The sequence below is a fragment of the Pristiophorus japonicus genome, chromosome 11 (assembly GCF_044704955.1).
Source record: "Pristiophorus japonicus isolate sPriJap1 chromosome 11, sPriJap1.hap1, whole genome shotgun sequence".
Lineage (NCBI taxonomy): Eukaryota > Metazoa > Chordata > Chondrichthyes > Pristiophoridae > Pristiophorus > Pristiophorus japonicus.
In genome coordinates this window covers 24,142,412-24,166,900 of record NC_091987.1, presented here as the reverse complement: position 1 = coordinate 24,166,900, position 24,489 = coordinate 24,142,412, and the positions used below count along the sequence as shown (strand labels likewise).

Below are 24,489 nucleotides of genomic sequence, written 5' to 3'. Positions count from 1 at the left end.
CCTCCCCCACCTCCTCCTCCTCCTCCTCCTCCCCCCCACCCCCTCCTCCTCCTCATATTCCTCCCCACCCCCTCCTCCTCCTCCTCCCCCCCCCATCCTCCTCCTCCTCCCCCCCCCATCCTCCTCCTCCTCCCCCCCCATCCTCCTCCTCCCCCCCCATCCTCCTCCTCCTCCCCCCCCATCCTCCTCCTCCTCCCCCCCACCCCTCCTCCTCCCTCCTCCTCCTCCCCCCCCCTTCCCCACCCCTCCTCCTCCGCCTCCTCCTCCCCCCCCCCCCCCCCTCGTTGTCAGAAACACAGACACAGACAGACAGAGAGATAGAGACACACTGGGGAGCCGTCCCAGCACGCTGTTGGAGGACTCCCGGTGCTGCAGTCAGTAAGTAGAAAATGTTTTATTTATTGATTTTTACATTTGTTTTATTTTTTATTCATTTCTTTTGATTGATTTATTGGTTGATTTCTTGCTCTATTTATCATTTATTATTGATGATGTCTCTTTATTTGTAAAACTGAAGTGTTTAATGTTTGTAAACTTCCCTTTAAACCACCTCCCCCCCCCCACCCCCTCCACACCCTACGCCTGATTTGTAACCTACGCCTGATTTTCTAAGTGCAGACAAGGTTTTTCTGAGCGTACAAAAATCTACACTTACTCCATTCTAAGTTAGTTTGGAGTATGTTTTCACTGCCTAAACTTTCAAAACGGGCCTAAGTGGCCGGACACGCCCCCTTTTGAAAAAACAAATCTGTTCCAAACTGAAACTTTTCTAATTGACTAGAACTGAAGCAAACTAAATGCCGAGAATTGCAATTTCTAAGATACTCCATTCTAAAGCAGTTGCTCCAAAAAAACAGGAGCAACTCAGGCCGAAACTTGGCCCCTCTGAGTGAAGAGGTTTCTCCTCATCTCAGTCCGAAATGGCCTACCCCTTATCCTAAGACTGTGTCCACTGGTTCTGGACTTCCCCAACATCGGGAACATTCTACCCGCATCTAACCTGTCCCGTCCCGTCCCATCAGAATCTTATATGTTTCTATGAGATCCACTCTCATCCTTCTAAACTCCAATGCATAAAGGCCCAGTTGATCCAGTCTCTCCTCATATGTCAGTCCTGCCATCCCGGAAATCAGGCTGGTGAACCTTCGCTGCACTCCCTCAATAAGCAAGAACGTCCTTCCTCAGATTAGGAGACCAAAACCGAACACAATATTCCAAATGAGGCCTCACCAAGGTCCTGTACAACTGCAGTAAGACCTCCCTGCTCCTATACTCAAATCCCCTAGCTATGTCGGCCAACATACCATTTGCCTTCTTCACCGCCTGCTGTACCTGCATGCCAACTTTCAATGACTGATGAACCATGACACCCAGGTCTCATTGCTCCTCCCCTTTGCTGCCATTCAGATATTCTGTCTTCGTGTTTTTGCCCCCAATATGGATAACCTCACATTTATCCACATTATACTGCATCTGCCATGCATTTGCCCACTCACCTAACCTGTCCAAGTCACCCTGCAGCCTCCGAGCGTCCCCCTCACAGCTCACACCGCCACCCAGCTTAGTGTCATCTGCAAATTTGGAGATATTACAATCAATTCCTTCATCCAAATCATTGATGTATATTGTAAAGAGCTGGGGTCCCAGCACTGAGCCCTGCGGCACTCCACTAGTCACTGCCTGCCATTCTGAAAGGGACCCGTTTATCCCGACTCTCTGCTTCTTGTCTGCCAATCAGTTCTCTATCCACGTCAGTATATTACTCCCAATACCATGTGCTTTAATTTTGCGCACGAATCTCTTGTGTGGCACCTGTCAAAAGCCTTTTGAAAGTCCAAATACACCACATCCACTAGTTCTCCCTTGTCCACTCTACTAGTTACATCCTCAAAAAATTCTAGAAGATTTATCAAGCATGATTTCCCCTTCATAAATCCATGCTGATTTGGACGGATCCCGTCACTGCTTTCCAAATGCGCTGCTATTTCATCCTTAATAATTGATTCCAACATTTTCCCCACTACTGACGTCAGGCTAACCAGTCTATAATTATCTGCTTTCTCTCTCCCTCCCTTTTTAAAAAGTGGCGTTACATTAGCTACCCTCCAGTCCATAGGAACTGATCCAGAGTCGATAGACTGTTGGAAAATGATCACCAATGCATCCACTATTTCTAGGGCCACTTCCTTAAGTAGTCTGGGATGCAGACTATCAGACCCCGGGGATTTATCAGCCTTCAATCCCATCAATTTCCCCAACACAATTTCCCGCCTAATAAGGATATCCTTCAGTTCATCCTTCTCAGTAGACCCTCGGTCCCCTTGTACTTCCGGAAGGTTATTTGTGTCTTCCTTCGTGAAGACAAAACCAAAGTATTTGTTCAATTGGTCTGCCATTTCTTTGTTCCCCATTATAAATTCACCTGAATCTGACTGCAAGGGACCTACGTTTCGTTTCACTAATCTTTTTCTCTTCACATATCTATAGAAGCTTTAGCAGTCAGTTTTTATGTTCCCGGCAAGCTTTTTCTCAAACTCTATTTTCCCCCTCTTAATTAAACCCTTTGTCCTCCTCTGCTGAATTCTAAATTTCTCCCAGTCCTCAGGTTTGTTGCTTTTTCTGGCCAATTTATATGCCTCTTCCTCAGATTTAACACTATCCCTAATTTCCCTTGTTAGCCACGGTTGAGCCACCTTCCCAGTTTTATTTTTACTCCAGACAGGGATGTACAATTGCTGAAGTTCATCCATGTGATCTTTAAATGTTTGCCATTGCCTATCCACCATCAACCCTTTAAGTATCATTTGCCAGTCTATTCTAGCCAATTCACGCCTCAAACCATCGAAGTTACCTTTCCTTAAGTTCAGGACCCTAGTTTCTGAATTAACTGTGTCACTCTCCATCTTAATAAAGAATTCTACCATGTTATGGTCACTCTTCCCCAAGGGGCCTCGCACAACAAGATTGCTAATTAGTCCATTCTCATTACACATCACCCAGTCTAGGATGGCCAACTCTCTAGTTGGTTCCTCGATACTGTCTCTATAGCCACCTCTATCAAAACCTTAGGATGTTGGCCATCAGGTCCAGGGGATTTATCGGCTTTCATTCCCATTCATTTCTCCAGCACTATTGTTTTACTAATACGGATTTCTTTTAGTCCCTCTTTCTCGCTAGACCCTTGGTTCTCCACTATTTTGCAAAGTTTTTTGCGTCTTCTTCGATCAAGACAGACACAAAGTATTTGTTTAATTTCTCTGCCATTTCCTTATTCCCCATTATAATTTCTCCTGTCTCAGCCTGTAAGGGACCCACATTTACTGTCACTAATCTTTTCCTTTTTACATAACTCATCATCATCATGGCAGTCCTTTGAAATCGAAGAAGACTCGCTTCCACTCTAAAAGTGAGTTCTCAGGTGACTGTGCAGTCCAATATGGGAATTACAGTCTCTGTCACAGATGGGACAGACAGTCGTTGAAGAAAAGGGTAGGTGGGGAGTCTGGTTTGCCGCACGCTCCTTCCGCTGCCTGTGCTTAAGTTTCTGCATGCTCTCGGCGACGAGACTCGAGGTGCTCAGCGCCCTCCCGGACCACTTAGGGCGGTCTTTGGCCAGGGACTCCCAGGTGCTGATGGGGATACCCCTGTAGAAACTTTTACAGTCTGTTTTTATGTCTCTCACTACTTTACTCTCATATTCAATTTTCCCTTTCGTTATCAATTTCTTGATCCTCCTTTGCTGAATTCTAAAATCCTCAGGCTTACTGCTCTTTTTGACAACAATATAAGTCTCTTCCTTTGATCGAATACTATCTTTAACTTCTCTTGTTAGCCACGGTTGGACCACTTTTCCCGTGGGGTTTTTGTGCCTTAAAGGAATGTATGTTTGTTGTAAATTATGTATTAATTCTTTAAATGCTAGCCATTGCTTGTCTACTGTCATACCTTTTAATGCAATTTCCCAATCTACCTCATACCTACATAGTTTGCTTGGTTTAGATTTATGACCCTCCTTTTGGATTTAACTAAGTCACTTTCAAACTCAGTTTAAAATTCTATCATATTATGGTCACTCTACCCTCAAGGCCCCTTTACTACAAGGTTATTAATTAACTCTCATTGCACAATGCTAGATCTAAAATAGCCTGTTCTCTCATTGGTTCCTCAACATACTGATCTAGAAAACTATCTTGTATACATTCCATGAATTTTTCCTCCACACTATTACCACAAATTTGGTTTGCCAATCAATATGTAGATTGAAGTCCCCCATGATTATTGTATTACCTGTTACATGCGCCTCTAATTTCCTGATTTATACACCGCCCTACATTACCACGTCTGTTTGGGGGCCGAAAACAACTCCCTCCAATGTTTTCTGCCCCTTGCTGTTCCTTAGCTCCACCCAAACTGATTCTACTTCTTGATTTACTGAGCTAAGATTTTTTTCTCTCTACTGTCTTAATCCCATCCTTTATCAGGGCTACCCCTCCTCCTTTTCCATTTGCCTATCTCTTCTAAAGTTAAGTATCCCCTGAAAAGTTAAGTATCCTGGAATATTAAGTTCCCAACTCCAGGACATAGTCGACATATTTACTGAGGCGTACGAAAGCGTGGGCCTTACGCTAAACATCAGTAAGACAAAGGTCCTTCACAGACTGTACTCACCGCACAGCACTGCCCCCCAGTCATCAAGATCCACGGCGCGGCCCTGGACAACGTGGACCACTTCCCTTATCTCGGGAGCCTCCTATCAACAAGAGCAGGCATTGACGACGAGATCCAACACTGCCTCCTGTGCGCCAGTGCAGCCTTCGGCCGCCTGAGAAAAAGTGTGTTTGAAGACCAGGCCCTCAAAACTGTCACCAAGCTCATGGTCTACAGGGCTATAGTAATACCCGCCCTCCTGTATGGCTCAGAAACATGGACCATGTACAGTAGACACCTCAAATCGCTGGAGAAAGACCACCAACGATGTCTCCATAAGATTCTACAAATCCCCTGGAGGACAGACGCACCGTTAGCGTCCTCGACTAGGCCAACATCCCAAGCACTGAAGCACTGACCACACTTGATCAGCTCTGCTGGGCAGGCCACATAGTTCGCATGCCAGATACGGGACTCCCAAAGCAAGCACTCTACTCTGAACTCCTTCATGGCAAACGAGCCAAAGGTGGGCAGCGGAAACGTTACAAGGACACCCTCAAAGCCTCCCTGACACCTGGGAGTCCCTGGCCAAAGACCGCCCTAAGTGGAGGAAGTGCATCCTGGAGGGCGCTGAGCACCTCGAGTCTCATTGCCGAGAGCATGCAGAAATTAAGCGCAGGCAGCGGAAAGAACGTACAGCAAACCAGACCCACCCACCCCTTCCCTCAACCACTGTCTGCTCCACCTGTGACAGAGACTGTGGTTCCCATATTGGACTGTACAGCCACCTAAGGACTCATTTTAAGAGTAGAAGCAAGTCTTCCTCGATTCCGAGGGACTGCCTATGATGATGATTTACCTTTGTTACTCTCTCTGTTCCTTCCTGCTTATTTTTACCCAAAACTCTGCTCTGCTCTCGAGCCTTGACATTTCTCACTGCTTTTAAATTTACTCTTTCCTGGAACTTCCCTCCCCCCCACCCTCCATTACTTTAACGCCCTATCTACTGCCCTAGTTATTTGCTTCGCAAGGACATGGGTTCCAGCCCGGTTTAAGTGGAGCCGGTCCCAACACAACAGCTCTCTCTTTCCCTAGAAATGGTACCGGTGCCCCATGAACTGAAACCCCTTCCTCCCACACTGCTCTTTGAACCACGCATTTAAACCTCGAATTGGTTTGTCCCTATGTCAATTTGCGCGTGGCTCAGGTAACAATCCAGAGATTATTACCTTTGAGGTTCTGCTTTTTAATTTGGATCCTAGCTCTTCAAACTCTCTCAGGAGAACCTCATTCCTAGTTCTACCTATATTGTTGGTTCCTGCATGGACCACAACAACTGGATCCTCCCCCTCCCACTCCAAGTTCTTCTCCAGCTACGGGGAGATATCCTGAACCCTGGTAGGCAACACAATCTTTGGAACGCTATAACCTACTGCACTAGCCTAGTTTCCCAGATTTTAATACATTAGTTTCTGCAAACTGAATACTTTGAACATAAAGTACTCACCTTTATGATGTATTTAACCCCTTGTAACCGGTGTAACACCTGACCACCAGAGGGCCGATCTGTTGGAGTCCCAAGGGATCCCAGCATCCCTTGGGAGCACGGTATATAAGCAGGCCACCCACGAGGTACCTGCACTCTGGAGTCTTATTAAAGGAGCTAAGGTCACACTTCCTCACTGCACACAGTATTCAGTTTCATCCTTTATTATGAGCATACCAACCTTACACTTACTTTCCCTTTTATCGATGATGACTGTTGCACCATCAATTACTGCTAGATGTCTTCAGCATAATTTTTCTGCTGTGTGAGCTATTGAAATTTATTGGAAGAAATGTCTGTCTATTTTTTCTCACAGACACTGACAGGATTAAACCCCACATACAGTTGCCCTTCTCAGGCCTGCATGCTGGCAGTCTGCCACGGATGGGATAGTGTGTGTTCAAGCCTGAGGCTCCCACTCACATCCAGAAGCAGGAAGAATCTAGGAACAGATGAGCTATTCAGCCTCTCCGCTGGGGAATTGTGCACCACTGAGAGGAACTACTGAAAGAATGAATAGAAAAGACATGTTCAGAAACCATCAGACAGAACACTGCCAAGTTAGAACTGCCCTGTGCACACCCAGCATTACACAATGTTAGCCAGGGAGTAGCATTACTACAGAATTTAAAGAGAAGCACGTTTACACAAGTTATTTGCTAAACTAACCCAGTTCGGTCCAATTCTAAACTGCACCAAACCGCAGAAATTAAAGCCAACTCCACTATTCAGCAGTGCCACTGATAACAATCTCTTCGTTCACACAACTCCAGGAGTGTCTATTTACTAATGATATTTTAATCACACATAGCTGGCATGATCAGAACAGGGCAAAAAGAACAAGTAAACACTGCATAGCGATGATGCAAGATTCCAAAACAGACAAGCTTCAATTAACGTATTACCACAACACACAACAGGAAGTGATTACAAAACACAGCAACGCGCTAATCAAGCTGAGCTTACCATTGGTCCTGTGTAAATGATGTTATAAAGCGAATTCCTAGGGGAAGTGGTGCCATTGATTGCTCTCGACTTCTGAATTCCCGTTGCAGTAAAAGTTTCACCTTTGGTTATAAAGCAGGTGGTTCTTGGCTTCAAGTATTTCTCAGTCTATTCAAGTGAAGGCCTGGCGATAGCAACCGGCATCCCTCTGTTCCTCTCGCAGTCCTCTTCTCAGTGAATACTCAAGAAAAACAGATAATTTATATTTATTATAGATCAGATCATAAAAAGCACTCGCTGAAACTATCAGCAATGACAGCGCCTGAGTCACAGCCTCACTGTCACTCGAACACATCACTGATACATGAACATACTGGGAGTAGCACAGCGCCTGAGTCACAGCCTCACTGTCACTCGAACACATCACTGATACATGAACATACTGGGAGTAGCTATTCACACTGGTTCTCTATTGTCATCTCCATTCCTTTACTCCAAGGACGTTCCTTTCTGCTGATACAAGTTTCATGTGTGCTAGCCACACCCCAGTCACCATTCTTTACATCATCATCATCATCATAGGCAGTCCCTCGAAATCAAGGAAGACATGCTTCCACTCTAAAAGTGAGTTCTCAGGTGGCTGTACAGTCCAATACAGGAATTACAGTCTCTGTCACAGGTGGGGCAGACAGTCGTTGAAGGAAAGGGTGGGTGGGACTGGTTTGCCGCACGCTTCTTCCGCTGCCTGCGCTTGGTTTCTGCCTGCTCTCAGCGACGAGACTCGAGGTGCTCAGCGCCCTTCTGGATGTTCTTCCTCCACTTTGGGCAGTCTCGGATCAGGGATTCCCAGGTGTCAGTGGGGGTGTTGCACTTTATCAGGGAGGCTTTGAGGGCGCCCTTGAAACGTTTCTTCTGTCCACCTGGGGCTCGCTTGCCGTGTAGGAGTTCCAAGTAGAACGCTTGCTTAGGGAGTCTCGTGTCGGGCATGCGGACGATGTGGCCCAGCCAACGGAGCTGGTCGAGTGTGATCAGTGCTTCGATGCTGGGGATGTTGGCCTGAGCGAGAACACTGATGTTGGTGCGTCCAGCCTTCCAATAGATTTGCAGGATCTTGCAGAAAACCATTCTTCACATGTGGGCATTGACAGGATATTGACCTGTGGGGGAAGGGGGTGCTGTAACCCAGCCTGATCTGGTACCACACATACACACACTCTGCTGCAAGGAGCCAATGTGTAGCAGTCAGGGTCAGGAGCCTGATTTTCCTGATGCCTACCCATGGGGTACTAATTCCAATTGGGGCAGGCACCTCTGCTGTTGCTGCTCTGCTGAGACCTGTTAACTCAGCACAGACCAGAGCTCCGTGATTCGTTCCTGCTCAATTCCATGCTGAGTGACGTACTTACTGAGGGCCAATGGGGATTTGAGGGGGGGCTTCTTTACGCAGAGGGTTGTGGGGATATGGAACTCGCTGCCTGGAAGAGTGGTGGATGCAGAAACCCTCACCACTTTTAAGAGATGGTTGGATGGGCACTTAAAGTGCAGTAACCTGCAGGGTTACTGTAGTGTATGCAGCACTCAAATCACTGACTCCACGCAGTCTGGTGTTGTAGTAACTGCTGTGACCTTGGTCCTTTATTGTGTAACTCCAGAGTGCCTCTCAGGTGTGGTGGGCAGCCTTTTATACTTTGTCTTGCAGGTACTTTCAGGTCTCCCACCACAGCACCCTCTATGGCGCACCATTGTACTTATACATTTAATGTACCTGGACAATACATAACAGTTGCAGACCTCGAGCTGGTAATTGGGATTAGACTGGATAACCTCTTGTTGGCCGGTGCAGATATGATGGCAAGTACTGCAGGGAATTGAATACGGCCAGGGTGATCTCCTGGACTAGTTTTGATAGCCTGGATAGGTCAGAGAGGAACTTCCCCAGACTTTTATCCCCAAATTGGCCTGGGTTTTTAATCTGGTTTTTGCCTCTCCCAGGAGATCACATGGCTCCGGTTGGGGTGGAGTGTAGAATGTTTCAGTGTAAGGGGTGTTGCAGTTGTGTGGGGCGGACTGGTTGAGCTGGGTGCTCTTTACCTTTCCGCCTTTGTTCATTGTTCATAGGTTTATATGTAACCTTCAGGGCTGCTGACCGAGGGCCGTGCGGCTCTTTGTCGGCCGGCACAGACACGATGAGCTGAAATGGCCTCCTTCTGCGCCGTAAATTTCTATGTTTCTATGTTTCTAATGGGAAACCACAGTCACAGCTCGAACAATGATCACACCATTCTGATAAAAGGTCATTCAAGGCTGGCGACAGGGGAACGATCCTATATCTACCAAGTTAAACGGGCAAAACGGTCTGCTCCCCTCTACTATCCACTCAAGGACGCTCCCACAGAAATGAAGGGACATCAAATCTGATACTGGATAAACTCATCAGTCTATTCAAAGCATGGCATTACCAACAAATTATCCACGGTTTCAAACTGTCACAACTGGGGTACCTTTGTGGCTGTGCTTCTCTTCAGCCCCTCTTCTCAAATCTCCTTTTTGAAATTTAGTGATCCCCACCTTCAACCGCTCAAAAGGGAGAGGGTGATTCTGTTATCACATTCTGGAGTCAAAATAGTAACAGCAGCAGAGCTGGAACTGGGATTATGAATTTCCCGTTTGCAATACCAGGCTCCTGGATGTCACCAAGAACAATATCGACAGACAATGTGGGAAATCCCAATGCGGACAGACCCACATTTCTGGTTGGTTGCTATTTTGTAGACACATCAGAAATAACATGCAGCACTCCACAAACACATCCCACCAATTCCCCGATCTCAATACACATACAAGGAAACTGAACTCACCCCAGGAGCAAGTGGAACAGCTGATGGACAATGTGACCATTCAGTCTGATCACAAGAAGCTGCACCACAATTACATACAACACAGAACCAATCAGATCACATTTTATTTTAACATTAAACACTTTGGTCCCCTAACGAGTACTCACTGTGCAAGCCCCCAGCGTGTCTTGTGATCGCAGATTGCTTCCGAAAGTGGTGCAGAAATTGGCAAAGAATTCTACGCTTTGTGGCAAATGTTCAGTTGCTTTATGGAATGGATGAATATTTCTGTCTGCTTCCCAGGACTCAGCCTCATCCCCTCACTTTTACCAAATATCTAATCCAAGCAGACAAAAGAAATGGTATGATTTTAATTTACAAAAGTAAAATTTTTTGAAGCGGAAACGCAGAGAGTGGACAAAGGGTAATGCAGTATAGGTTGAACCTCTTTATCTTGAACCCTCGGGACCTAGCCTGTTCTGGATAAGGGATTTTTCCAGACGAGGAGTGGTCACGTAAAATTGGATGGTACAGGTACTGAGCAAGGAGATATCGGGGCTGGCTGGCTTGGGGCTGGGAGTGCGGCAGAGAGATCATGGGGATGAGGGGGCGCTGGATCGCGGGGTCAGGCCAACGATTGAGGGAGTCGGCAGCAAGGAAGGACTTCAATTTGTTCATGTCGCAGTTATGCGCATGTGCCACCCGATGGCCGGGAATGGTACAGGAGAAGGAAGTGCTGGTAAGGAAGGTTCAACTTGTATATGTAATTTATCTGGATTTTTTTTAAAAAGGCCTTCAATAACGCACCACATAATAGACTAATGAATAAGGGCAGAGAATACAGAGTCAGGGGACAAGTAGCAGAATGGATAGCTAGCTGGCTGGCTGCAAGGCAGAAAGCAGAGAGTAGGGATAAAAGGTAGCTGGGTCAGTGCTGGGAGCACCGCTGTTCACAATTTATATAAATGATTTAGACTTTGGAATCAAAAACACAATTTCTAAATTTGCGGATGACACCAAATTGGGGGGGGGGGGGCGGGGGAGATAGTCAGTACTGAGGAAGACTGCAACAAATTACAGGAGGACATTAATAAACTTGCAAAATATAATTGGCAAATGTAGTTCAACACAGATAAATGTGAGGTCTTACATTTTGGTAAGAAAAATAAAGAGGTCACATAAATGTGGCAGATAGTATCGATGCATTTAAGGGGAGGCTGGACAAGCATATGGGGGAGAATGGAATAGAGGGTTATGCTGATAGATTTAGATGAGGAAAGACAGAAGGAGGCTCGAGTGGAGCATAAACACCGGCATGAACTGGTTGGGCTGAATGGCCTGTTTCTGTGCTGTCTATCCGATGTAATGCTGCGTAAAATGCCTGGCACAGTGGATCTGATAGCAGTGGAGGGGGCCATTCGGGTCCCATACCGGGCAAGGTGGCTCCAGGTGGGTGGGCTACTGCACCACGTGTGGTGTGATCCCAGTACCCATTACAGGGAACTCGCTGCTGTGAGCTCCCATTTCCAGTACTGTTGGCTCCTATAACTTCTGCAGTGGTCCCTGTACCCATGATGTTAGGCACCTGAATTCAATAACCTGGGACCCAGCACTGGGATCGATCCTGGTGCCCGCCCTGAGAGTCCCAATGACTACCCTACTGGGGTAAATCCCAGTGCCCGCCCTGCGGGGAGGGTCGATCCCAGTGCCCGCCCTGCAGGGGGGGGGGGAGGTCAATCCCGGTGCCCGCCCTGTGGGGGGTTGGGGGGAGGGTCGATCCCGGTGCCCGCCCTGTGGGGTGGGGAGAGAGGGTCGGTCCCGGTGCCCGCCCTGTGGGGTGGGGAGAGGAGAGGGTCGATCCCGGTGTCCGCCTTGTGGGGGGAGGGTCAATCCCTGTGCCCGCCCTGTGGGGGGGAGGGTCGATCCTGATGCCCGCCTTGTGGGGGGGTGGGCGATCCCAGTGCCCGCCCTGTGGGGGGGTGGGGGAGGGGCGATCCCGGTGCCCACCCTGTGGGGGGGTGGGGGAGGGGCGATCCCGGTGCCCGCCCTGTGGGGGAGGGGCGATCCCGGTGCCCGCCCTTGGGGGAGGGGCGATCCCGGTGCCCGCCCTTGGGGGAGGGGGGGGGCGATCCCAGTGCCTGCCCTGTTGGGGGGGAGGGTCGATCCCGGTGCCCGCCCTGTCAGGGGAGGGTCGATCCCAGTGCCCGCCCTGTGGGGGGGAGGGTCGATCCCAGTGCCCGCCTTGTCGGGGGGTGGGGGGAGGGTTGATCCCGGTGCCCGCCCTGTGGGGGGGGGGGGGGAGGGTCGATCCTGATGCCCACCCTGTGGGGGGGGAGGGTCGATCCCGGTGCCCGCCCTGTGGGGCGAGGGTCGATCCCGGTGCCCAGTTTACTCACCAATATCCCACCCACAGGGAGCCGACCCCTGACCCCGTCTCACCCACCGCGCGGAAAGTTTGAACAGCAACCGCCGCCCGCCCGGTGCCCGCACCGGCCCGGGCCCAGGGACAGCCGCCCGGGACACCGACACCCGGGGGCCGGGCCGGGATGGGAGAGCCGCCTGTGGGAAGCGGGAACCGGAGCCTACCCGCAGTGTCCCGGGTGTGGGCTGTCCGGTACCTGCGCTGTCCGGTGTCCGGGATGTCCAGGCTGTAGACTGTCCGGTGTCCGGGATGTGCGGGCTGTCCAGTATCTGGGGTGTCCGGGACCGGCGCCTCCGCCTCACGCAGCAGGTGCACTGGTTTCCGCGCTGCCACGGTGCTGCGCATGCGCAACAGCCTGCCCCCCTCATGTCCACACTGAGCATGCGTGGCCGCTGCGCACACTGGGTATTGTAGTTCACATTCGGCCCATTCATCATCACACTCTCACGGTGAGTTCTCAGGTGGTTGAACAGTCCAATACTGAACCACAGTCCCTGTCACAGGTGGGACAGACAGTCGTTGAGGGAAGGGGTGGGTGGGTGGGACAGGTTTGCCGCACGCTCCTTCCACTGTCTGCGCTTGGTTTCTGCATGCTCTCGGCGTTGAGACTCGAGGTGCTCAGCGCCCTCCTGGATGGTCTTCCTCCACTTAGGGCAGTCTTTTGCCTCCCAGGTGTCGGTGGGGATATTGCACTTTATCAGGGAGGCTTTGAGGATGTCCTTGAAACATTTCCTCTGCCCACCTGGGGCTCGTTTGCCATGTTGGAGTTCCGAGTAGAGCGCTTGTTTAGGAAGTCTCGTGTCTGGCATGCAGACGATGTGGCCCGCCCAACGGAGCTGGTCAAGTGTGCTCAGTGCTTCGATGCTGGGAATGTTGGCCTGAGCGAGAACACTGACATCGGTACATCTATCATCGTTGGTGGTACCTCTCCAGCACTTTGAGGTATTTGCTGTATATGGTTCACGTCTCTGAGCCATATAGGAGGGCGGGTATCACTACTGCCCTGTAGACCACAAGCCCGTGCTGGCTCTCAGCCAGTCCCACCACCCCACTCTTTCCCCTGAGCCCTGCATATTTTCTCCTTCAGGTACTTACCTAACTCCCTTGTGAAAGCCACGATTGAATCTGCCTCCACCACCCTCTCGGGCAGTGCTTTCCAGATCCTAACCACTCGCTGCTTAAAAAAAGTTTTTCCTTGTGTCACTTTTGGTGCTTCTGCCAATCACCTTAAATCTGTGTCCTCTGGTTCTTGACCCTTTCCGCCAATGGGAACAGTTTTCTCTCTTTCTACTCTGACTAGATCCCTCATGATTTTGAACACCTCGATCAAATCTCCTCTCAACCTTCTCTGCTCTAAGGAGAACAACCCCAGCTTCTCCAGTCTATCCACGAAACTGAAGTCCCTCATCCCTGGAACCATTCTTGTAAATCTTTTCTGCACCCTCTCTAAGGCCGTCACATCCTTCCTAAAGTGCGGTGCCCAGAATTGGACACAATACTCCAGTTGAGGCTGAACCAGTGTTTTATAAAGGTTCATCATAACTTCCTTGCTTTTGTACTCTATGCCTCTATTTATGAAGCCCAGGGTCCCGTAAGCTTTGTTAACCATTTTCTCAACCTGCCCTGCCACTTTCAATGATTTGTGCACATATACCCCCGGTCTCTTTGTTCATGCATCCCCTTTAGGATTGTACCCTTTAGTTTATATTTCCTCTCCTCATTCTTTCTACCAAATGTCTCATTTCACACTTTTCTGCGTTAAATTTCATATACCGTGTGTGTCGAGCCTGTCTATGTCTTGCAGTCTATCACTATCCTCCTCACTGTTCACTGTACTTCCAAGTTTTGTGTCATCTGCAAATTTTGAAATTGTGCCCTGTACACACAAGTCTAAGTTATTAATATACATCAAGAAAAGCAGTGGTCCCAGTACCGACCCCTTGGGAACACTACTGTATACCTTCCTCCAGTCTGAAAAACAGCCGTTCACCACTACTCTCTGTTTCCTGTCACTGAGCCAATTCCGTAACCATACTGCCACTGTCCCTTTTAGTCCTTGACCTTCAACTTTGTTAGCAAGCCTATTATGTGATACTTTGTCGAAAGTCTTTTGGAAATCTATATACATACGTCAACCATTTTTTGAACAAGGGTGTAACATTTGCAATTCTCCAGTCCTCTGGCACCAGCCCCATATCTAAAGAGGATTGGAATATTATGGCCAGTGCCGCCGCAATTTCTTCCTTCAGCTCCTTTGGTGTCCTGGGATGCATCCCATCCGGTGATTTATCTACTTTCAGTACATACAGCCTTTCTGGTACATCTATCAATTTCTAACTCATCCAGTATCTCCACTCCCTCCTCCTTCACTATGTCGATGGCAGCATCCTCATCCTTGGTGAAGACAGATGCAAAGTACTCATTTAGTACCTCAGCCATACCCTCTGCCTCCATGCGTGGGTCTCCATTTTGGTCCCTGATCAGCCCCACCCCTCTTCTTACTGCCCGTTTACTATTTATATGCCTATAGAAGACTTTTGGATTCCCTTTTATGTTAGCTGCCATTCTATTCTCATACCCTCTCTTTGCCCCTCATATTTTTTTTTTGCTTCTCCTCTGAACTTTCTATATTCAGTTTGATGCTCAGATGTATCTGAAACTTGACATTGTCATACGCTCTCTTTTTCTGCTTCATCTCACTCTCTCTCTTTCACCATCCAGGGAGCTCTGGCTTTAGTTGCCCTACCTTTCCCCCTCATGGTCTCGACTGTACCCGAACCGTCTCCTCTTTAAAGGCTGCCATTGTTTGATTACAGGTTTGCCTGCCAATCTTTGATTCCAGTTTATCCGGGCCAGATCCATTTTCAACCCACTGAAATTGGCTTTCCTCCAATTAAGTATTTTTACTCTAGATTGCTCCCTGTCCTTTTCCATAGCTAATCTAAATCTTATGACACTATCATCATAAGAACATAAGAACATAAGAATTAGGAACAGGAGTGGGCCATCTAGCCTCTCGAGCCTGCTCCGCCATTCAACAAGAACATGTCTGATCTGGCCATGGACTCAGCTCCACTTACCCGCCCGCTCCCCGTAACCCTTAATTCCCTTATTGGTTAAAAATCTATCTATCTGTGATTTGAATACATTCAATGAGCTAGCCTCAACTGCTTCCTTGGGCAGAGAATTCCACAGATTCACAACCCTCTGGGAGAAGAAATTCCTTCTCAACTCGGTTTTAAATTGGCTCCCCCATATTTTGAGGCTGTGCCCCCTAGTTCTAGTCTCTCTGACCAGTGGAAACAACCTCTCTGCCTCTACCTTGTCTATCCCTTTCATTATTTTAAATGTTTCTATAAGATCACCCCTCATCCTTCTGAACTCCAGCGAGTAAAAACCCTGTCTACTCAACCTATCATCATAAGGTAACCCCCTCATCTCCGGAATCAGCCTAGTGAGTCGTCTCTGTACCCCCTCCAAAGCTAGTATATCCTTCCTTAAGAAAGGTGACCAAAACTGCACGCAGTACTCCAGGTGCGGCCTCACCAATACCCTATACAGTTGTAGCAGGACCTCCCTGCTTTTGTACTCCATCCCTCTCGCAATGAAGGCCAATATTCCATTCGCCTTCCTGATTACCTGCTGCACCTGCAAACTAACTTTTTGGGATTCATGCTCAAAAGAGTTTCATGCACAAAGACCTGCAATTTCTGCGGTCTGGAGGAGTCCATGTTCCATATTTTTATTGAGTGCACGAGGTTGCAGCCCCTGTTCCATTATTTGAAGGGGCTGCTCCTGAAATTCTGGCTGCACTTCAGTCCCACTCTCCTGATCTTTGGGCACCTTGTGCGGAGGGGAGCGGGTAGGTCCGAAGGCCTCCTCGTAGGACTGCTCCTGGGCACGGCCAAGGGTGCCATCAGCCGGTCCAGGCAGCGGGCGGTCGAGGGGGTCGTTCAACCTGACTGCCTGCCTCTCTTCTGCTCTTACATCCGGTCCAGGGTGTCCTTGGAGATGGAGCACGCGGTGTCCACCGGTACGCTCGCGGCCTTCCGCGAGAGGTGGGCACCGGAGGGACTGGAGTGCATCATCACGCCCGGCAACCAAATTTTAATTTGATTTTACGTTTTAAAGTTTAATTTGTTTTAATTGCCGGTGCTTTTAGTGTCCCCCTCCCCTTTTATAGGGGGCACTGGAAAAAATGTGATTTTAGCGCCCCAAAAAAAAACAAAAAAAAAAGAAAAACACAAAAAAAAAACACAAAAAAGAAAAAAAGGGCCTTGTAAATGTCTGCTGTGTCATCCAGGGCGGGTGGCACGGTTTAATGTTTTATGTTTTACAGGTAGACTCTAAAAGAGTTTCATGCACAAAGACCCCCAGGTCCCTCTGCACTGCAGCATGTTGTAATTTCTCCCCATTCAAATAATATTCCCTTTTACTGTTTTTTTTTTCCAAGGTGGATGACCTCACATTTTCCAACATTGTATTCCATCTGTCAAACTTTAGCCCATTCGCTTAACCTATCTAAATCTTTTTGCAGCCTCTCTGTGTCCTCTACACAACCCGCTTTCCTACTAATCTTTGTGTCATCTGCAAATTTTGTTACACTACACTCTGTCCCCTCTTCTAGGTTATCTATGTATATTGTAAACAGTTGTGGTCCCAGCACCGATCCCTATGGCACACCACTAACCACCGATTTCCAATCTGAAAAGGACCCATTTATCCCGACTCTCTGCTTTTTGTTAGCTAGCCAATTCTCTATCCATGCTAATACATTTCCTCTGACTCCGCGTACCTCTATCTTCTGCAGTAACCTTTTGTGTGGCACCTTATCGAATGCCTTTTGGAAATCTAAATACACCACATCCATCGGTACACCTCTATCCACCATGCTCGTTATATCCTCAAAGAATTCCAGTAAATTAGTTAAACATGATTTTCCCTTCATGAATCCATGTTGCGCCTGCTTGATTGCACTATTCCTATCTAGATGTCCCGCTATTTCTTCCTTAATGATAGCTTCAAGCATTTTCCCCACTACAGATGTTAAACTAACCGGCCTATAGTTACCTGCCTTTTGTCTGCCCCCTTTTTTAAACAGAGGCGTTACATTCACTGTTCTCTAAATGTTCCCCGACTGACACTTGCTCCACTTTACCCACCTCATTCCCCAGAACCAGATCCAGCAATGCCTCCTTCCTCATCGGGCCAGAAACGTACTGAACAAGAAGTTTCTCCTGAACACACTTCAGAAGTTCATCCCCCTCTCTGCCCTTTACACTATTACTATCCCAGACTATATTAGGATAGTTGAAGTTCCCCATTATCATTACTCGATAGTTTTTGCATCTCTTTGTAATTTCTCTGCAAATTTGCTCCTTCATATTTTTACCACTTGTTGGTGGTCTATAGAATACACCTAGTCATGTAATGGCACCTACATTATTTCTTAACTCTAACCAAATAGATTCTGTCCTTGACCCCTTCAGGACATCCTCTCTCTCCAGCTCTGTTACATGTTCCTTAACCAATACTGCCACCCCACCTGCCAATACTCCTTCCTTTCCTTCCATCATCATCATCATAGGCAGTCCCTTGGAATCGAGGAAGACTTGCTTCCACTCTTAGCATGAGTCCTTAGGTGGCTGAACTGTCCATTATGATAACCACAGTCTCTCTCACAGGTGGGACACACAGTCATTGAGGGAAGGGGTGGGTGGGACTGGTTTGCCACACGCTCTTTCCGCTGCCTGCGCTTTGTTTCTGCATACTCTCGGCGACGAGACTCGAGGTGCTCAGCGCCCTTCTGGATGCACTTCCTCCACTTAGGGCGGCCTTTGACCAGGGATTCCCAGGTTCAGTGGGGATGTTGCACTTTATCAGGGAGACTTTGAGGGTGTCCTTGTAACATTTCCTCTGCCCACCTTTGGCTCGTTTGCCATGAAGGAGTTCCAAGTAGAGCACTTGCTTTGGGAGTGTCATGTATGGGATGCGGACAATGTGGCTTGATCAAGTGTAGTCAGTGCTTCAATGCTGGGGATGTTGGCCTGGACGAGGACGCTAATGTTGGTGCGTCTGTCCTCCTAGGAGGTTTGTAGGAAATTGCGGAGACATCGTTGATGGTATTTCTCCAGCAACTTGAGGTGTCTACTGTACATGGTCCATGTCTCTGAGTCATACAGGAGGGCGGGTGTTACTGCAGCCCTGTAGACCATGAGCTTGGTGGTAGAATTGAAGGCCTGGTCTTCGAACACTCTTTTCCTCAGGCGGCCGAAGGCTGCACTGGAGCACTGGAGACAATGTTGAATCTCCTCATCAATGTCTGCTCTTGTTGATAAGAGGCTCCCGAGGTATGGATAATGGTCCACGTTGCCCAGGGCCGTGCCGTGGATCTTGATGTTTGGGAGGCAGTGCTGTGTGGCAATGACAGGCTGGTGGAGAACATTTGTCTTATGGATGTTTAGCGTAAGGCCCATGCTTTCGTACGCCTCAGTAAATACATCGACTATGTCCTGGAGTTCAGCCTCTGTATGTGTGCAGATGCAGGCGTCATCCGCATACTGTAGCTTGACGACAGAGGTTGGGGTAGTCTTGGACCTGGCCTGGAGATGGCTATGGTTGAACAGCTTCCCATTGGTTCTGTAGTGGACCATTTCCCATATCTCGGGAGCCTCTTATCAACAAAGGCAGACATTGATGCGGAGATTCAACATCGCCTCCATTGCGCCAGTGCAGCCTTCGGCCATCTAAGGAAAAGAATGTTTGAAGACCAGGTCCTCAAATCTACCACTAAGCTCATGGTCTACAGGGCTGTAGTAATACCCGCCCTCCTGTATGGATCTGAGGCATGGACGATGTATAGAAGGTGTTGTGTATCTGTAAAGCATGCACTCCCATGTTCCACCACCAGGGAGCTCATCCCCTGAAGTCCCAGGGATCCCAGCATCCCTTGGGAGCACTGTATATAAGCCGGCCCTGAAGGCCTGTCCCTCACTCTGGAGGGTCTTATTAAAGACTGAGGTCACTGTTACTTTAACCTCCCTGTGTGCAGTCTCATCTGTGTTAGGAACACAATAACTGGCGACGAGAATCCGAATCCAACGCAAAGATGCAGCAAACTGTGGGCATCCTGGAGAAGTTCTCGGAGGGTGAGGACTGGAAAGCCTATGTCGAATGGCTAGACCAGTACTTTGTAGCCAACGAGCTGGACGGAGAAGGAAGCACTGCAAAAAGGAAAATGGTCCTCCTCACAGTCTGCGGAGCACCGACCTACAACCTCATGAAGAATCTTCTGGCTCCAGTGAAACCCACAGATATGTCGTATGAGGAGCTGTGTACACTGGTTCGGGAGCATCTTAACCTGAGGGAGAGCGTGCTGATGGCGAGGTATCGGTTCTACACGTGCCAGCGATCTGAAGGTCAGGAAGTGGCGAGCTACGTCGCTGAGCTAAGGCGACTTGCAGGACAATGTGAGTTTGATGGCTACCCGGAGCAAATGCTCAGAGACTTTTTTGTACTGAGCATTGGCTACGAGACCATCCTATGAAAACTTTTGAATGTAGAGACACCGACCCTCAGTAAGGCCATTGTAATAGCACAGGCGTTTATGTCCACCAGTGATAACACCAAACAAATCTCTCAGCACACAAGTGCTAGCAATGTTCATAAATTAACTGGAACTGTGTTTGCGAGCAGAAATGTACAGGGCAGAAACCACGAGTCTGCAACTGCCAGCAGGCCTCAGGTGACCCAGATGACTCAGAATCCCCAACAAAGGATGAATGCAAGGCAATTCACACCTTGTTGGCATTGTGGAGGCTTCCATTCAGCCTATTCATGTCGCTTCAAAGGGTATGTTTGCAAGAGCTGTGGAACAATGGGGCACCTCAAACGAGCTGAAGTACACGGGGTGCACACATTTTCGACGAAATGTCCACCTATAATGCTAAACGTAAAATTGAATGGCTTACCCATAGCCATGGAACTGGATACTGGTGCTAGCCAATCCATCATGAGTAAAAAGATGTTTGAGAGACTGTGGTACAGCAAGGCATTCAGACCAGCCCTGAGCCCCATCCACATGAAACTGAGAATGTACACCAAAGAGCTTATCACTGTCCTGGGCAGCGCCATGGTCAAGGTCACCTACGAGGGCACGGTGCACGAACTGCCACTCTGGATTGTCCTGGGCAATGGCCCCACACTGCTTGGAAGGAGCTGGCTGGGCAAAATCCGCTGGAACTGGGATGACATCCGAGTGCTATCACATGTCGATGAGGCCTCATGTACCCAGGCTCTTAACAAATTTCCTTCCCTTTTTGAGCCAGGCATTGGAAACTTTTCCGGGGCGAAGGTGCGGATCCACTTGGTCCCAGAGGCACGACCCATTCACCACAAGGCGCGAGCAGTACCTCACATGATGAAGGAGAGAGTGGAAATCGAGCTGGACAGGCTGCAACGTGAGGGCATCATCCCCCCAGTGGAATTCAGCGAGTGGGCCAGCCCGATTGTTCCAGTACTCAAAAGTGATGGCACGGTCAGGATTTGCGGCCATTATAAAGTAACTATTAATCGTTTTTCGCAACAGGACCAATACCCGCTACCTAAGGTAGACGACCTATTTATGACGCTGGCAGGAGACAAGACGTTCACCAAGCTCGACCTGACTTCGGCCGACATGACGCAGGAGCTGGATGAGTCTTCGAAGGGCCTCACCTGCATCAACACGCACAAGGAAGTATTCATCTACAACAGATGCCCGTTTGGAATTCGGTCGGCTGCAGCGATCTTCCAGAGAAACATGGAGAGCCAACTCAAGTCGGTACCACACACGGTGGTTTTTCAGGATGACATATTGGTCACGGGTCGGGACACTGCCGAGCACCTACAAAACCTGGAGGAGATCCTCCAGCGACTGGATCGCGTAGGGCTGCGGCTGAAGAGGTCGAAATGCGTTTTCGTGGCAACAGAAGTGGAGTTTTGGGGGAGAAAGATCGCAGCGGACGGCATTCGGCCCACAGATGCCAAGACAGAGGCTATCAGGAATGCGCCCAGGCCACAGAATGCCACGCAGCTGCGGTCATTCCTGGGATTCCTCAACTATTTTGGTACCTTCCTACCGGGGTTAAGCATCCTTTTAGAGCCCCTACATGTGTTATTGCGCAAAGGTGAGAACTGGGTATGGGGAAAAAAACAAGTAATTGCTTTTGAGAAAGCCAGAAACATTTTATGCTCCAATAAGCTGTTTGTATTGTATAAACCGCGTAAAAGACTTGTGCTAGCATGTGACGCGTCGTCGTACGGAATCGGGTGAGTATTACAACAAGCTAACGTTGCGGGGAAGTTTCAACCTGTCGCCTATGCTTCCAGGAGCTTGTCTAAGGCCAAGAGGGCCTACAGCATGATTGAGAAAGAGGCATTAGCGTGTGTGTTCGGCGTAAAGAAAATGCATCAGTACCTGTTTGGCCTCAAATTTGAGCTGGAAACCAATCACAAGCCCCTCACATCCCTGTTCGCTGAAAACAAGGGGATAAATACTAATGCCTCAGCCCGCATACATAGCGCGAGTACCCACCCCTCAGTGTATAACTATACCATCTGCCACAGGCCAGGCACCGAAAACTGTGCGGATGCTCTCAGTCGGCTACCATTGCCCACCACGGGAGTGGAAATGGCGCAGCCTGCAAACTTGTTGATGGTGGTGCAGCCCGCAGACTTGTTGATGGTCATGAAAGCGTTTGAAAATGACAAATCACCTGTCACGGCTCGCCAGATTAGGACTTGGACCAGCCAAGATCCTCTGCTGTCCCTAGTAAATAACTGTGTACTGCGTGGGAGCTGGGCCAGCATCCCCATTGAAATGCAAGAACCAATCAAGCCGTTCCGGCAGCGAAAGGACGAGCTGTCCATTCAGGCAGACTGCCTGTTGTGGGGTAACCGCGAAGTGCTACCAAAAAAGGGCAGGGAGACGTTCATCTCGGATCTCCACAGCACACATCCGGGTAAAGTAATGATGAAAGCGATAGCCAGATCCCACGTGTGGTGGCCCGGTATCGACTCTGACTTAGAGTCCCGTGTACGGCAATGCAGCATATGTGCTCAGTTGAGCCATGCGCCCAGAGAGGCACCACTAAGTTTGTGGTCCTGGCCTTCCAGACCATGGTCGAGGATCCATGTCGACTATGCGGGCCCGTTTCTCGGTAAAATGTTCCTGGTGGTGGTGGATGCTTTTTCAAAATGGATTGAATGTGAAATAATGTCGGGAAGCACCGCCACCGCCACCATTGAAAGCCTGAGGGCCATGTTTGCCACCCACGGCCTGCCTGACATACTGGTCAGTGACAATGGGCCATGTTTCACCAGTGCCAAATTTAAAGAATTCATGACCCACAATGGGATCAAACATGTCACCTCGGCCCCGTTTAAACCAGCCTCCAATGGGCAGGCAGAGCGGGCAGTACAAACAATCAAACAGAGCCTTAAACGAGTCACAGAAGGCTCACTCCAAACCCGCCTGTCCCGAGTACTGCTCAGCTACCGCACGAGACCCCACTCGCTCACAGGGGTGCCCCCGGCTGAGCTACTCATGAAAAGGACACTTAAAACCAGACTCTCGCTGGTTCACCCCAACCTGCATGATCAGGTAGAGAGCAGGCAGCAGCAACAAAATGTAACCGATGGTCGCACCACTGTGTCACGGGAAATTGATCTGAATGACCCTGTGTATGTGCTAAACTATGGACATGGTCCCAGTGGATCGCGGGCATGGTGATAGCTAAAGAAGGGAATAGGGTGTTTGTAGTCAAACTAGACAATGGACAAATTTGCAGAAAGCACCTGGACCAAACGAGGCTGCGGTTCACAGACTGCCCTGAACAACCCACAGCAGACACCACCTTTTCCGAGCCCACAACACACACCCAAAGGATCAACGACACCACACCGGACCAGGAAATCGAACCCATCACATCCAACAGCCCAGCAAGGCCAGGCTCACCTAGCAGCCCTGCAGGGCCAACATCACGCCAGCCCAGCGAGGGCACAGCCAACACACCAGAACAGACATTTGTACCGAGGCTGTCCACCAGGGAAAGAAAGGCTCCCGACCGCCTCACCTTGTAAATAGTTTTCACTTTGACTTTGCGAGGGGCGGGGTGGGGGGAGTAATGTTGTGTATCTGTAAAGCATGCACTCCCATGTTCCGCCACCAGGGAGCTCATCCCGTGAAGTCCCAAGGGATCCCAGCATCCCTTGGGAGCACTGTATATAAGCCTGTCCCTCACTCTGGAGTGTCTTATTAAAGACTGAGGTCACTGTTACTTTAACCTCCTTGTGTGCAGCCTCATCTGTGTTCGGAACACAATAGAAGGCACCTCAAGTCGCTGGAGATAAATCACCAACGATGTCTCCGCAAGATCCTGCAAATCCCCTGGGAGGACAGGCGCATCAACATCAGTGTCCTCGACCAGGCTAACATCTCCAGTATTGAAGTACTGATCACACTCGATCAGCTTCGCTGGGCAGGCCACATAGCTCGCATGCCAGATAAGAGGCTCCCTAAGCAAATACTTTATGCGGAGCTCCTTCATGGTAAATGAGCCAAAGGAGGACAGTGGAAACATTATAAGGACACCCTCAAAGCCTCCCTGGTAAAGTGCGACATCACCACTGACACCTGGGAGACCCTGACCGAAGACCGCCCGAGGTGGAGAAAGTGCATCCGGGAGGAGAGCGTGAAGAGGTCAAGCGCAGGCAGCGGAAGGAGTGCGCGGCAAACCATCCCCACCTACCCCCTCCCTCGACAAATGTCTGTCCCACCTGTAACAGGGTCTGTGGCTCTCGTATCGGACTGTTCAGCCATCAAAGAACTCACTTTGGGAGTGGAAGCAAGTCTTCCTCGATACCGAGGGACTGCCTATGATGATGATGATGGTTCTGTAGTTTAGTTCCACTCCAGCGGGGAGTTTGTTGACTGAGGTGGAGCATGGCAGCGAGGAAGATTGAGAAGAGGGTTGGGGCGATGATGCAGTCGTTTGATCTCGGTTCGGACGTGGATTGGGTCTGTAATAGATCCATTGGTAAGGATCACGGCC

General features: G+C 49.2%; 1 protein-coding gene across 3 annotated transcripts in view; it reads right to left on the bottom strand.

Moving 5' to 3' along the window:
* slc37a1 (solute carrier family 37 member 1) overlaps positions 1 to 12,708 on the bottom strand; it is a 161,241-nt gene extending 148,533 nt beyond the window's left edge. The window contains exons 1-3 of one of the 3 annotated variants that reach the window (XM_070893262.1): positions 12,562 to 12,708; positions 10,143 to 10,312; positions 7,160 to 7,379 (exon numbers count right to left, since the gene is read on the bottom strand). In XM_070893262.1, coding sequence (XP_070749363.1) covers positions 7,160 to 7,215 — 56 coding nt within the window. In that variant the 5' untranslated portion in view covers positions 7,216 to 7,379; positions 10,143 to 10,312; positions 12,562 to 12,708. Of the gene's footprint in view, positions 1 to 7,159; positions 7,380 to 10,142; positions 10,313 to 10,420; positions 10,481 to 12,561 lie in introns of those variants that run through there. The other 2 variants (XM_070893263.1, XM_070893264.1) reach the window with 2 other exon arrangements.
* Positions 12,709 to 24,489: the final 11,781 nt, after the last annotated feature.